At 46.2% G+C, this 11,438-nt stretch overlaps 1 protein-coding gene across 1 annotated transcript in view; it reads left to right on the forward strand.

Moving 5' to 3' along the window:
* The window catches only part of LOC135511536 (complement C3-like), a 65,838-nt gene extending 60,322 nt beyond the window's left edge, over nt 1–5,516 (forward strand). The window contains exons 35-40 of the mRNA XM_064933026.1: nt 521–632; nt 1,286–1,375; nt 1,965–2,045; nt 4,325–4,411; nt 4,527–4,668; nt 4,773–5,516. Of these exons, the coding sequence (XP_064789098.1) occupies nt 521–632; nt 1,286–1,375; nt 1,965–2,045; nt 4,325–4,411; nt 4,527–4,668; nt 4,773–4,878 (618 nt within the window). The 3' untranslated portion in view covers nt 4,879–5,516. The remainder of the gene's footprint in view (nt 1–520; nt 633–1,285; nt 1,376–1,964; nt 2,046–4,324; nt 4,412–4,526; nt 4,669–4,772) is intronic.
* The last annotated feature ends 5,922 nt before the right edge of the window (nt 5,517–11,438 follow it).

Genomic DNA, 11,438 nt, shown 5'->3' on the forward strand with positions numbered 1-11,438 from the left:
AGTAATTTGGAAACCTATTGAGAACACTGGCAAAGGTAGAGAGTAAGGGGCATTCTAAGTCAGATAAAAAAAAACTATTCCTTATTTTTAAACAACCTGCGTTAGAACTACAACAACTAAGAAAGCACCATAGAGCATTATGGATGTAAAAATGTGTGTAGTGGCTTGCAAATTGGAAGGTACAGTTTACTTGACCAGGAAAAGCACTGGGCCCTAAGGTAAGACAAATTTTTCCTGACCTTGTGAACTGATCAGTCGAAAACTTTGTGTCATAACCATAGCCTATACACTGAGTGTACAAAACATTATGAACACCTGCTCTTTCCATGACAGCCTGACCAGGTGAATCCAGGTGAAAGCTATGATCCCTTATTGGTCACTTGTTAAATCCACTTCAATCAGTGTAGATGAAGGGGAGGAGACAGGTTAAAGAAGGATTTTTAAGCCTCGAGACAATATTAGGAAGGTGTTCTTGATGTTTTGTACAGTGAGTGTATGCCTTTTTTCCCATTCTCTTCAGCTATCTCCTAGTCCTAATTCTGATTACTGCGTACCAGTGACTCTGTATCAAGAATTTACTGTGCGCCTTCTACAGCCTTCTTCAATTAGGGTGTATTCCTATTACCAATCAGGTAAGATCCTTTCAATGTATGGGTTGTCCTTGATTCGGCCCACCATTGATTTGGGAGTTCAACACAACTGTTTCAAAAAATGCTCTGAATTTCTATTTGAAGTTCTTGTGTCCAACCACTTATGTATCTTTATATTCCCATTTTTTATATATAAAAACACTAAGTGGACTGTGTGCCCGCCCCACCAGTCAAAAACCTGGAATGTGCGGCTACTTTCCACCGCACTGATAGAGGACTTTTGAATCCCCTGGAATTTATGTAAAAAATCTTTATTTACAACATCGTGTCAACATTTGAGTCTGATGTCAAATTTAGACTGTACAATTATTAAAGGTGCACTGTACAGAAATCGCTCTGCCATTCCTTGGTTGCTAAAATTCTAATAGTTTGCCTAATTTCTGTTTATGTGACAAAATATGGAAGTACGTAAGTATCATTGTACCATCTAAACCTCTGTGAAATATATTTTCCATAACCAAAAATATTGTTTTTTCAACTATTTAAAGCTGGTGTAAAAATCAAATTTGGTTGGGTCGCCCAAAAAAGTTGCATATTGTAACGTCAATAAAACGCTTTCACTTATAGTCGTACAGCCCAGCAACAGATATGGAACCCGAACAATATTGACGGAATGATATTCCTCTGTGTTTCAGAAAAGAGCTGCACCAGATTCTACAGCCCCTTTAAGAATAGCACAGACGAGGACATTATCTGCAGCAAGAATGGATGTGCCTGCATTGACAGTAAGATGCTTCTGGTGGATTTTTCAGGGATCTACTGTAAGATAACTATTGAGTGGCCATTGTTTAGCTATACAACTGTACAAAATTAAATTAGCAACATAATTGTTTACATTTATTTTATTTAACCTTTATTTATGTAGGCAAGTCAGTTAAGAACAAATTCTTATTTACAATGACGGCCTACCCCGGCCAAATCCTAACCCAGATGATGCTGGGCCAATTGTGTGCTGCCCTATGGGACTCCCAATCATGGCCGGTTGTAATACAGCCTGGAATTGAACCAGGGTCTGTTGTGACGCCTCTAGCACTGAGATGTAGTCCCTTAGACCGCTGCGCCACTCAGGAGCCCAAATTATTACTACTAACATTTTTTTTGCAGCCATTCCTTATTTTTATAGTTTCATAAATTTCACGGTGGTGATTATTTTGCTTTTGTAGTATGGACATGTACTATGTTTTCACTTCATGTTTAGCATCTCTGCCTAAGCTTGACTTTTATGTTGCCTGCTTGCCAGTTCTCTTAAGCATTGGGAAACTCTATTGTTTTGTCGCCCCAAGATTGTTTCCAACCTTAAATTTTATCTGACAGAAAATTGTCCATCCGTGAAGAAGGCTGAGTCGATAACAGCTTCTGACCGTGAAGAAGAAGCCTGCGTTGGGACTAACCCTGGTAAAACAGCACTCACATTTCTCTGACTTCCAATAAACCCTTCTGACACATACTACAACCACAGTCGTGGGAAGTAGAAGTGCTGAGGGTGCTGCAGCACTCCCTGATCAATCAGAATAATTTATAGGAAGAAAAACAATAATATATACAGTGGGGCAAAAAAGTATTTAGTCAGCCACCAACTGTGCAAGTTTTCCCACTTAAAAAGATGAGAGAGGCCTGTAAATTTTCATCATAGGTGCACTTCAACTATGACTAACAAAATGAGGGGAAAAAATCCAGAAAATCACATTGTAAGATTTTATAATGAATTTATTTGCAAATTATGGTGGAAAATAAGTATTTGGTCACCTACAAACAAGCAAGATTTCTGGCTCTCACAGACCTGTACCTTCTTCTTTAAGAGGCTCCTCTGTCCTCCACTCATTACCTGTATTAATGGCACCTGTTTGAACGTGTTATCTGTATAAAAGACACCTGTCCACAACCTCAAACAGTCACACTCCAAACTCCACTATGGCCAAGACCAAAGAGCTGTCAAAGGATACCAGAAACAAAATTGTAGACCTGCACCAGGCTGGGAAGACTGAATCTGCAATAGGTAAGCAGCATGGTTTGAAGAAATCAACTGTGGGAGCAATTATTAGGAAATGAAAGACATACAAGACCACTGATAATCTCCCTCGATCTGGGGCTCCACGCAAGATCTCACCCCATGGGGTCAAAATGATCACAAGAACGGTGAGCAAAAATCCCAGAACCACACGGGGGGACCTAGTGAATGACCTGCAGAGAGCTGGGACCAAAGTAACAAACCCTACCATCAGTAACACACTATGCCGCCAGGGACTCAAATCCTGCAGTGCCAGACGTGTCCCCTGCTTAAGCCAGTACATGTCCAGGCCCGTCTGAAGTTTGCTGGAGAGCATTTGGATGATCCAGAAGAAGATTGGGAGAATGTCATATGGTCAGATGAAACCAAAATATACATTTTTGGTAAAAACTCAACTCATTGTGTTTGGAGGACAAAGAATGCTGAGTTGCATCCAAAGAACACCCTACCTACTGTGAAGCATGGGGGTGGAAACATCATGCTTTGGGGCTGTTTTTCTGCAAAGGGACCAGGACGACTGATCCGTGTAAAGGAAAGAATGAATGGGGCAATGTATCGTGAGATTTTGAGTGAAAACCTTCCATCAGCAAGGGCATTGAAGATGAAACGTGGCTGGGTCTTTCAGCATGACAATGATCCCAAACACACCACCCGGGCAACGAAGGAGTGGCTTCGTAAGAAGCATTTCAAGGTCCTGGAGTGGCCTAGCCAGTCTCCAGATCTCAACCCCATAGAAAATCTTTGGAGGGAGTTGAAAGTCTGTGTTGCCCAGCAACAGCCCCAAAACATCACTGCTCTAGAGGAGATCTGCATGGAGGAATAGGCCAAAATACCAGCAACAGTGTGTGAAAACCTTGTGAAGACTTACAGGAAATGTTTGAACTCTGTCATTGCCAACAAAGGGTATATAACAAAGTATTGAGATAAACTTTTGTTATTGACCAAATACTTATTTTCCACCATAATTTGCAAATAAATTCATAAAAAATCCTACAATGTGATTTTCTGGAGAAAAAAAAATCTCATTCTGTCTGTCATAGTTGAAGTGTACCTATGATGAAAATTACAGGCCTCTCTCATCTTTTTAAGTGGGAGAACTTGCACAATTGGTGGCTGACTAAATACTTTTTTGCCCCAGTGTGTGTGTGTGTGTGTGTGTGTGTGTGTGTGTGTGTGTGTGTGTGTATATATATATATCTCTTGTATGAGTGGACCTAAATATCCATCAGCAGCACAGGGAGTATCACGCCCTGACCATAGAGAGGCTTTTATTCTCTATTTTGGTTAGGCCAGGGTGTGACTAGGGTGGGCATTCTAGTTTCGTTATTTCTATGTTTTCTATTTATTTGTTTTTGGCCAAGTATGGTTCCCAGTTAGAGGCAGCTGTCTATCGTTGACTCTGATTGGGAATCATACTTAGGCAGCCTTTTTCCCACCTGTGTTTGGTGGGTAGTTGTTTTCTGTGTAGTTTATTGCACCTTACAGAATTGTTTGGGGATTTTCCACTTTGTTATTTAGTTCAAGTGTTTTGGTTAATAAAGAATCATGAACACTTCCCACGCGGCCATGACTATACCTACAATAGAATAGGGATAGCCACAGATGTATGTTTACCAAAAAATATTTGGTCAAACCCACTTATTTTCACTCTGTTTTCCATCTGCAGTTTACAACATTCAAGTAAAACATATACAAGAGGATGAGAACACCCTGATCAAATATAAAATGGAGATTCAAAAGGCCTATAAACTTGGTAAATACTACAGTTTTTCCCAAAATCATTATTTGTGTTGCCTCGAGAGAATAAAAAAGTAAAGAGAGAGTGATAGAGGAATCATGTAATGGATATTGCTTATGATGTCTTACAGGGAATGATTTAAAAGTGGATGTTAAAACGGAGAGAGATTTCTATGCCCACCGCATGTGCCAGACGTCTCTTGGTTTGAAGAAGGATAAATTGTATTTATTCATAGGCAACCCAAAAGACATAATACTGGGTGATGATGGCAGGTTAGGATCACAATTAATCTGTTTGATTTGTTTCTTACATTACATGCCACATTTCATTTTGAATTAATGATTTGTTTGATTAAACCATTTCTGTTGTTTTTAAGTTATTCTTATGTCCTGTCGGGAAACACATGGCTGGAGGATTTTGAATCTGGGGGAGAACAGGCGACTTTCCTGAATAAGCTTGAGACGTCTGGCTGCAGCACTTGAACACAGTGGTCCAGTTTGCTGGTTCATCCCACATCTGTGCATGTAGATGACCCACACAGTTAACTTAACTAACTTTGAGACATGATGTTTATCCTATATTGCAAAATAAATGAAAATTAAACTGAAATATGCTATGAATTTTATGAATAATGACTAAATGATGTATACATTTAACGTAGAACAATAACTAACAGAATTCTACCATGTCACTGTATGATTGTATGACATTTATTAGAATCATAAATCTAAATCTCATGTGTGTAGTTCTAGTCAGAATTAGAACTAGGAATTTTTGTTCCTTTTTAGTATGTAAGCAGGGTGTAAGTGTGAAACAAATGATAAGAGGAGCTATCGAAAGACAAGCTGTACTACTGTGTTCCTTACAGGACATTCTGTCCCCACCCAGGGAGGGGAGAGATCTTGGGCTTGTAGTATATTGTATAACAGGTGGCAGACAATGTATGAGTAGGAGAAGACTTATGAACTATATTGTCGTTGTTTCTGAGAGGAGGAGGTACATTTATGACGAAATGTGAGGTATATAGACCAATGTACAGGAAATTCTAAACTGCTGACTATGGTAGACTGGCCTCTGACTGTTTTCATTTTAATAAAAACCTTACAAATTCTTAGTAACAGACAGAGTATGTTAATTGAAGTTCAGTTTATGAATATTGAGAACAAGATTCTCATAACACATATCACATTATTATAACAAACATATGTCCTTGTTTTACTTGATCACAATTTATGACATGGTCAGTAGGCTACAAATTTATTACCATTTAGAAAAGGAGAAGTCATGTGTCATACACCAGTTAATACATTTGCACTGTGGGCGTCAATCAATATACTGTGTGCAGTTCACAACCTTTTTCAGAATTTTCAACTGCATGAATGGCGAAAGGGCGGGCCAGCAAGGCAAGTTATTCTGCGTTCATGTGCTAGTCAGAACTAGGAAACTGTAGTTATGCACATTCCACATTCAACCAGATATCATGTCGGAAAACGCGTCATAACGCGTCATAACTCCAGGTAACTCTGGTCCTGGAGAATGGCATAGGTTGACCAGCAAAACTTTTGAGGAACTGAGGACCCATGCCAAATCTTTTCAGTCTCCTGAGGGGGAATAGGTTTTGCTGTGCCCTCTTCATGAGTGTCTTGGTGTGCTTGGACCATGTTAGTCTGTTGGTGATGTGGATGCCAAGGAACTTGAATCTCTCAACCTGCTCCACTACAGCCCTGTCGATGAGAATGGGGGCATGCTCGGTCCTCCTTTTCCTGTAGGCCACAATCATCTCCTTTGTCTTGATCACATTGAGGGAGAGGTTGTTGTCCTTGTACCACACGGTCAGGTCTCTGACCTACTCCCTATAGGCTGTCTCATTGTTGTCGGTGATCAGGCCTACCACTGTTGTGTCATCAGCAAACCCAATGATGGTATTGGAGTCATGCCTGGCCGTGCAATCATGAGTGAACAGGGAGTACAGTAGGGGGCTGAGCACGCACCCCTGAGGGGACCCCGTGTTGAGGATCAGCATGCCGGATGTGTTGTTACCTACCCTTACCACCTGGGGGCGGCCCGTCGGGAAGTCCAGGATCCAGTGGCAGAGGGAGGTGTTTAGTCCCAGGGTCCTTAGCTTAGTGATGAGCATTTGAGGGCACTATGGTGTTGAACGCTGAGCTGTAGTCAATGAATAGCATTCTCACATAGGTGTTCCTTTTGTCCAAGTGGGAAAGGGCAGTGTGGAGTGTAATAGAGATCGCATCATCTGTGGATCTGTTGGTGCGATATGCCAATTGGAGTTGGTCTAGGGTTTCTGGGATAATGGTGTTGATGTGAAGCATGACCAGCCTTTCAACGCATTTCATGGCTACAGACGTGAGTGCTATGGGTCGGTAGTCATTTAGGCAAGTTTCCTTAGTGTTCTTGGCCACAGCGACTATGGTGGTCTGCTTGAAATATGTTGGTATTACAGACTCAGACAGGGAGAGGTTGAAAAAGTGATAGGAATTTTATGAATAATGACTAAACAATATCTACAATTAAATAGAACTGTAACTAATTGAACTCTACCCTGTTTTACAATATCTGATTCATAATGTTAATTCATAAGGAACGGATTATGTAGCATGAACAAGGAGTAATTAAACATAATAAACACCATTTCAACTTAGTTGGAGAGGTATGTGTGGTGTGTTTGAAGTAAGCAAAGGGGCTCATTAACCTATGTCTGAACCCACTCAGCTATAACTCTGTGGCAATTAAATAAGACAGCGAGAGCCTCCCTAGGTTTTCGTTATCTGGAACTGTCTGCTGAATAGTGATAGATAATGGTGAGACTTCAGAAGTTAATCTTGATGTGTTGTGTGTGTCAAGAGTGGGCTAGTGGGTTGGAATAAACTTTTGAACCTGCTTTGTTTTGGTCGAGAGGAGGAGATTCATTCTATAACCAATGAGGTCATATTTTGGATATAAACTGTTGTTTGTGGTTCAATCTGAGCGCGCTCCGAGAATAAATACTATTATCTAATTTTAATAAGACTGGTCCCTGTCTATTTTATGCAAATAAGAATCTTACAAATTCTTAGAAACAGACAGAATTATTTTAATTAATGAACACATATAGGAATTATGAAATTCCATTGACAATTGGTCCTTTGAGCGGATTTCTAAACCTGCCTCTGTCGTCCGAAGGTAGTACGCCGAAAACCGTGCAGCGGCTGGTCTGGACCCGCTATTTAAAGACCTGGCGTCTGAATTGAGGTTCAAAGAACAGGCCGGTATATATGTATATTGTAGCGACCCGCACAGACAGCTGTGTGTTATGTGTTAGGCTAGGAGGTGGTTGTGTTGTACTGACCAGTACCAGGTGTTCGCGGGGTCCGACATGTCAATCTACCTGCTATCTGCCAATCACGGGAATGCCTGGAATGTTCTGATGCCGGGCATCCTGGTGGTTGGCGGAGTGGCGTGGAGGGGGGTTGGGCAGGGTTGGTGGAGCATTGGAAGTTAAGACCAGGTTCAGCCTTTGTTCTCTCTCTCTTACGTCTGGGCTTCCCAAGAGAAGGTCACGATTGGCTTGTGGGTTATCTGTCATCTTTTTGGCGTGTGCTACGGCCCAAACAGTAGCCTGTGTAAAGTTGGTTTAATAAACCGTCAATTCGCAAACTCAAGCCTCTGTCTGGACAATTGTTCATTTATGATCTAGTCAGGTCATTACATTGGTGTCAGAAGTAAAAACGTTGATACAAGTTAGCCAGCTAGCTAGCTGACTTATGTGGCTAGCTACCGTAGGTGAGAACGGGGATTGAAAATGCGTCGAGGGAATCCGAAAGTGAAGGTGGAGGTAGGGGACGATTATGGCCAAGGAGGTGCGTGTGAATGGACGTCGGGGGTTCTGTCTGAGGAGATCGCCAGGGCGTCGGAGCACAGAGGCCGCTTGAGGGAGGACGTTAGAGCGATGGCAGCTGAAGCGGGCATGAGTGCTTCGTCGACTGTATTTCGCGCGGATTCTGGTGGGCGGACCGAAGTGGCGACGTCGACGTGGCGTGCCGAGGAATCTGGGGCTCAGGATGTAAACAAACATGGCGGCGCCCAGTTCCCGGCTGCGTCCGTATCTGTTAAGACCCCGAAGTATTCCGGTAAGGCGGATTGGGAAGCTTTTCATGCTCAGTTTGAACTGTTAGCTCATTTTAGGGGGTGGTCGGATGAAGAAAGGGCACTGCAGTTGGCTTTATGCCTCACGGATGAAGCTCTGGCCTGTTTGATATTGATTAGCCCCGAGGACAGGCATGATTATGGTGCTTTAGTGGGAGCACTGAGGAGGCGCTATGGACAGTGTGTACAGCCCGGGCTACTGCGCTCCGAACTGAGTAATAGACGCAGGCAGCCTGGAGAGCCTCTACGGGTGCTAGCTAATGACATTGAGAGCCTCTCTCGGCGGGCATATGCTCACATGCCCCCCTCCGTGCAGAGCGAGCTAGCACGGGACCAGTTCATTCAGGCGCTCTCTCCTACGGAGCTGCGCATACAGAACCAGCTGGTTCATCCTGAGTCATTGCAGACAGCCTTGGAGATGGCTTTGGAGAGGGAGCTGGTGTGGGCTGGGGCTTCAGCTGGGGCTTTGGTGGGGGTGCAGGGAGACACACCCTCTGTGCGAGCTGGGGGGCAGAGCAGCCCGGAGCCAGAAAAGCCTGCTTGGGTGGCCGAAATGACAAAACTCATTCGGGCTGTGTCGCTACAGGCGGCACGAAACACAAGCCCTGGTCCCAGGGTCTGCTGGGGTTGTGGCCAGCCAGGCCATCTGCGCCGAAATTGCCCCATGTCCCCCAGAGCTCAGGGAAACGGCTCGGGGTCCGCATAGACCGGGTAGTGCGGACCCCTGGCTTTCTATCCCAACCACCATCATCTTCAGGAGGAGCCCACCGGCACAGACGGGGAAGCAAGGCTCCACTTCCCCCAGAAGCAGACGAGGGCAAGCGGATGGAGCCTGTTGTTGTGGTGGGCCGGACCTGTGTTGGGGACTTTTGTCATGTCCCTGTCACTGTGGAGGGGGTGCCCTGCTCCGCCCTGGTGGACACTGGGTCCACAGTAACCCTGGTGAGACCAGATATTGTGCCAGGTTGGACTCAGTGTGAGCCTGCAACTGTGCAGCTCCGCACAGTCACAGGTGAGCTGGCACCCATGAAAGGGAAGGGAATAATGACTCTGACAGTAGGGGGCAGGACTGTGCGTCATCCTGTGTGGGTGGCGGCTGTGCAGGACCCTTGTATCCTGGGGTTGGACTTTCTTAGGAGCACAGGCTGCCAGTTAGACCTAAATAGGGGCACACTGAGCTTCCAGGGAGGGACGGAAGTCACCATGGCTCCCCCTAATGTCACATTCACTCAACCCAACAAACCCTTTACTCCAACAGTTAAAGCAGCAGAGACTCATGGCTGCGCCCCCTCCCCCACAGCTGTGTGTGACTTTTCCCCAGTCCCCCTGTCACCTACGGCGGTGTGTTACATTCCCCCAGCTACCTCCATGACACAGCTCTCTGTGAGCCCGGGCCGCAACCCCCCAGCCCAGCTACCCCAGATGGGAGAGGAGAGGACACTGTCTGCAGTGAGGGAGATATGGGGGAGGAACTGTGTTGGTCTTGACCCCGAGCAGCAGGAACGGTTGTGGCAGTTGCTGTTTGAATTCAGAGACAGCTTTGCGTTGAGTGAGGAAGAGGTGTGTCAGACTCATCTGGTGCAGCATGAGATCGACACAGGTGATGCTCGACCCATCAAGATGCGTCCCCGCCGTATCCCGCTGGCACGCCAGGAGGCGGCAGACAAGGCTGTGTTGGAGATGCAGCGGGCAGACTTCATTGAGCCCTCAGACAGCCCCTGGGCGGCGCCAGTCGTCATGGTTCCGAAGAAGGGGGCAAGCTGAGGTTCTGTGCGGACTACAGGCGGCTGAATGAGGTAACCAGGAAGGACTCATACCCCATACCACGTATCGATGAGTCGCTGGACCTGGTTAGGGGGTCCTCCTGGTTCTCCTCACTAGACCTCCGCAGTGGCTACTGGCAGGTGCCCCTCTCCCCAGAGGCCAGAGCCAAAACTGCGTTCTCCACTAACAGAGGACACTGGCAGTTCAAGGTCCTGTGCTTTGGCCTGTGCAACGCTCCAGCTACTTTTGAGCGTTTGATGGACAGGGTGCTGGATGGCATCCCCCGACAGCAGTGTCTGGTATACCTCGATGACATCCTGGCCCATGGCAGCTCCTTTCAGTCAGCCCTGGGGCGCTACGGCGTGTGCTGGAGAGGGTGGCTGCCGCAGGTCTGAAGCTCCACCCCGAGAAGTGCCACTTCATGAGGAGAGAGGTGTCCTTCTTGGGCCACCGAGTGGGGAAGGAGGGGATCAGCACCATGGAGGACAAGGTAGGGGCTGTCAGAGACTGGCCCACCCCCACCGACCAGCGTCAGCTGAAGAGCTTCCTGGGCCTGGCCTCGTACTACAGGAGGTTTGTACGGGGCTTCTCAAGCGTTGCTGCTCCACTGAACCGCCTGCTGCCGAAGGACAAGGCTTTCACTTGGACAGTGGAGTGTGAGGAGGCGTTCAACACCCTCAAACGTGCACTGATCGAGGCCCCCGTGCTCGCCCACCCTGACCTCACCTTGCCCTTTATCCTGGACACAGACGCGAGCAATGTGGGCATGGGTGGGGTGCTGGCCCAGGTGGGGCCAGAGGGGGAGAGAGTGGTGGCGTACTTCAGCAAAACATTTGACAAACATGAGCGCCGCTACTGTGTCACCCGGCGGGAGCTCTTGGCTGTTGTGGCTTCCGTCAAACACTTCAAGTACTACCTGGGTGGTCTGCCCTTTACTGGAAGGACTGACCACTCTGCTCTCCAGTGGCTCATGTCTTTCAGAGAGCCAGAGGGGCAGGTGGCACGCTGGTTGGAGGAGCTTCAGCCGTATGACTTCACGGTGGTGCACAGGGCAGGGGCACGCCACTCCAACGCCGACGCCATGTCCCGTCGGCCCTGTACTGCAGACGGCTGCCGCCACTGTGAACGGAGAGAG

The sequence above is a fragment of the Oncorhynchus masou genome, chromosome 3 (assembly GCF_036934945.1).
Source record: "Oncorhynchus masou masou isolate Uvic2021 chromosome 3, UVic_Omas_1.1, whole genome shotgun sequence".
NCBI classification, from domain to species: Eukaryota; Metazoa; Chordata; class Actinopteri; order Salmoniformes; family Salmonidae; genus Oncorhynchus; species Oncorhynchus masou.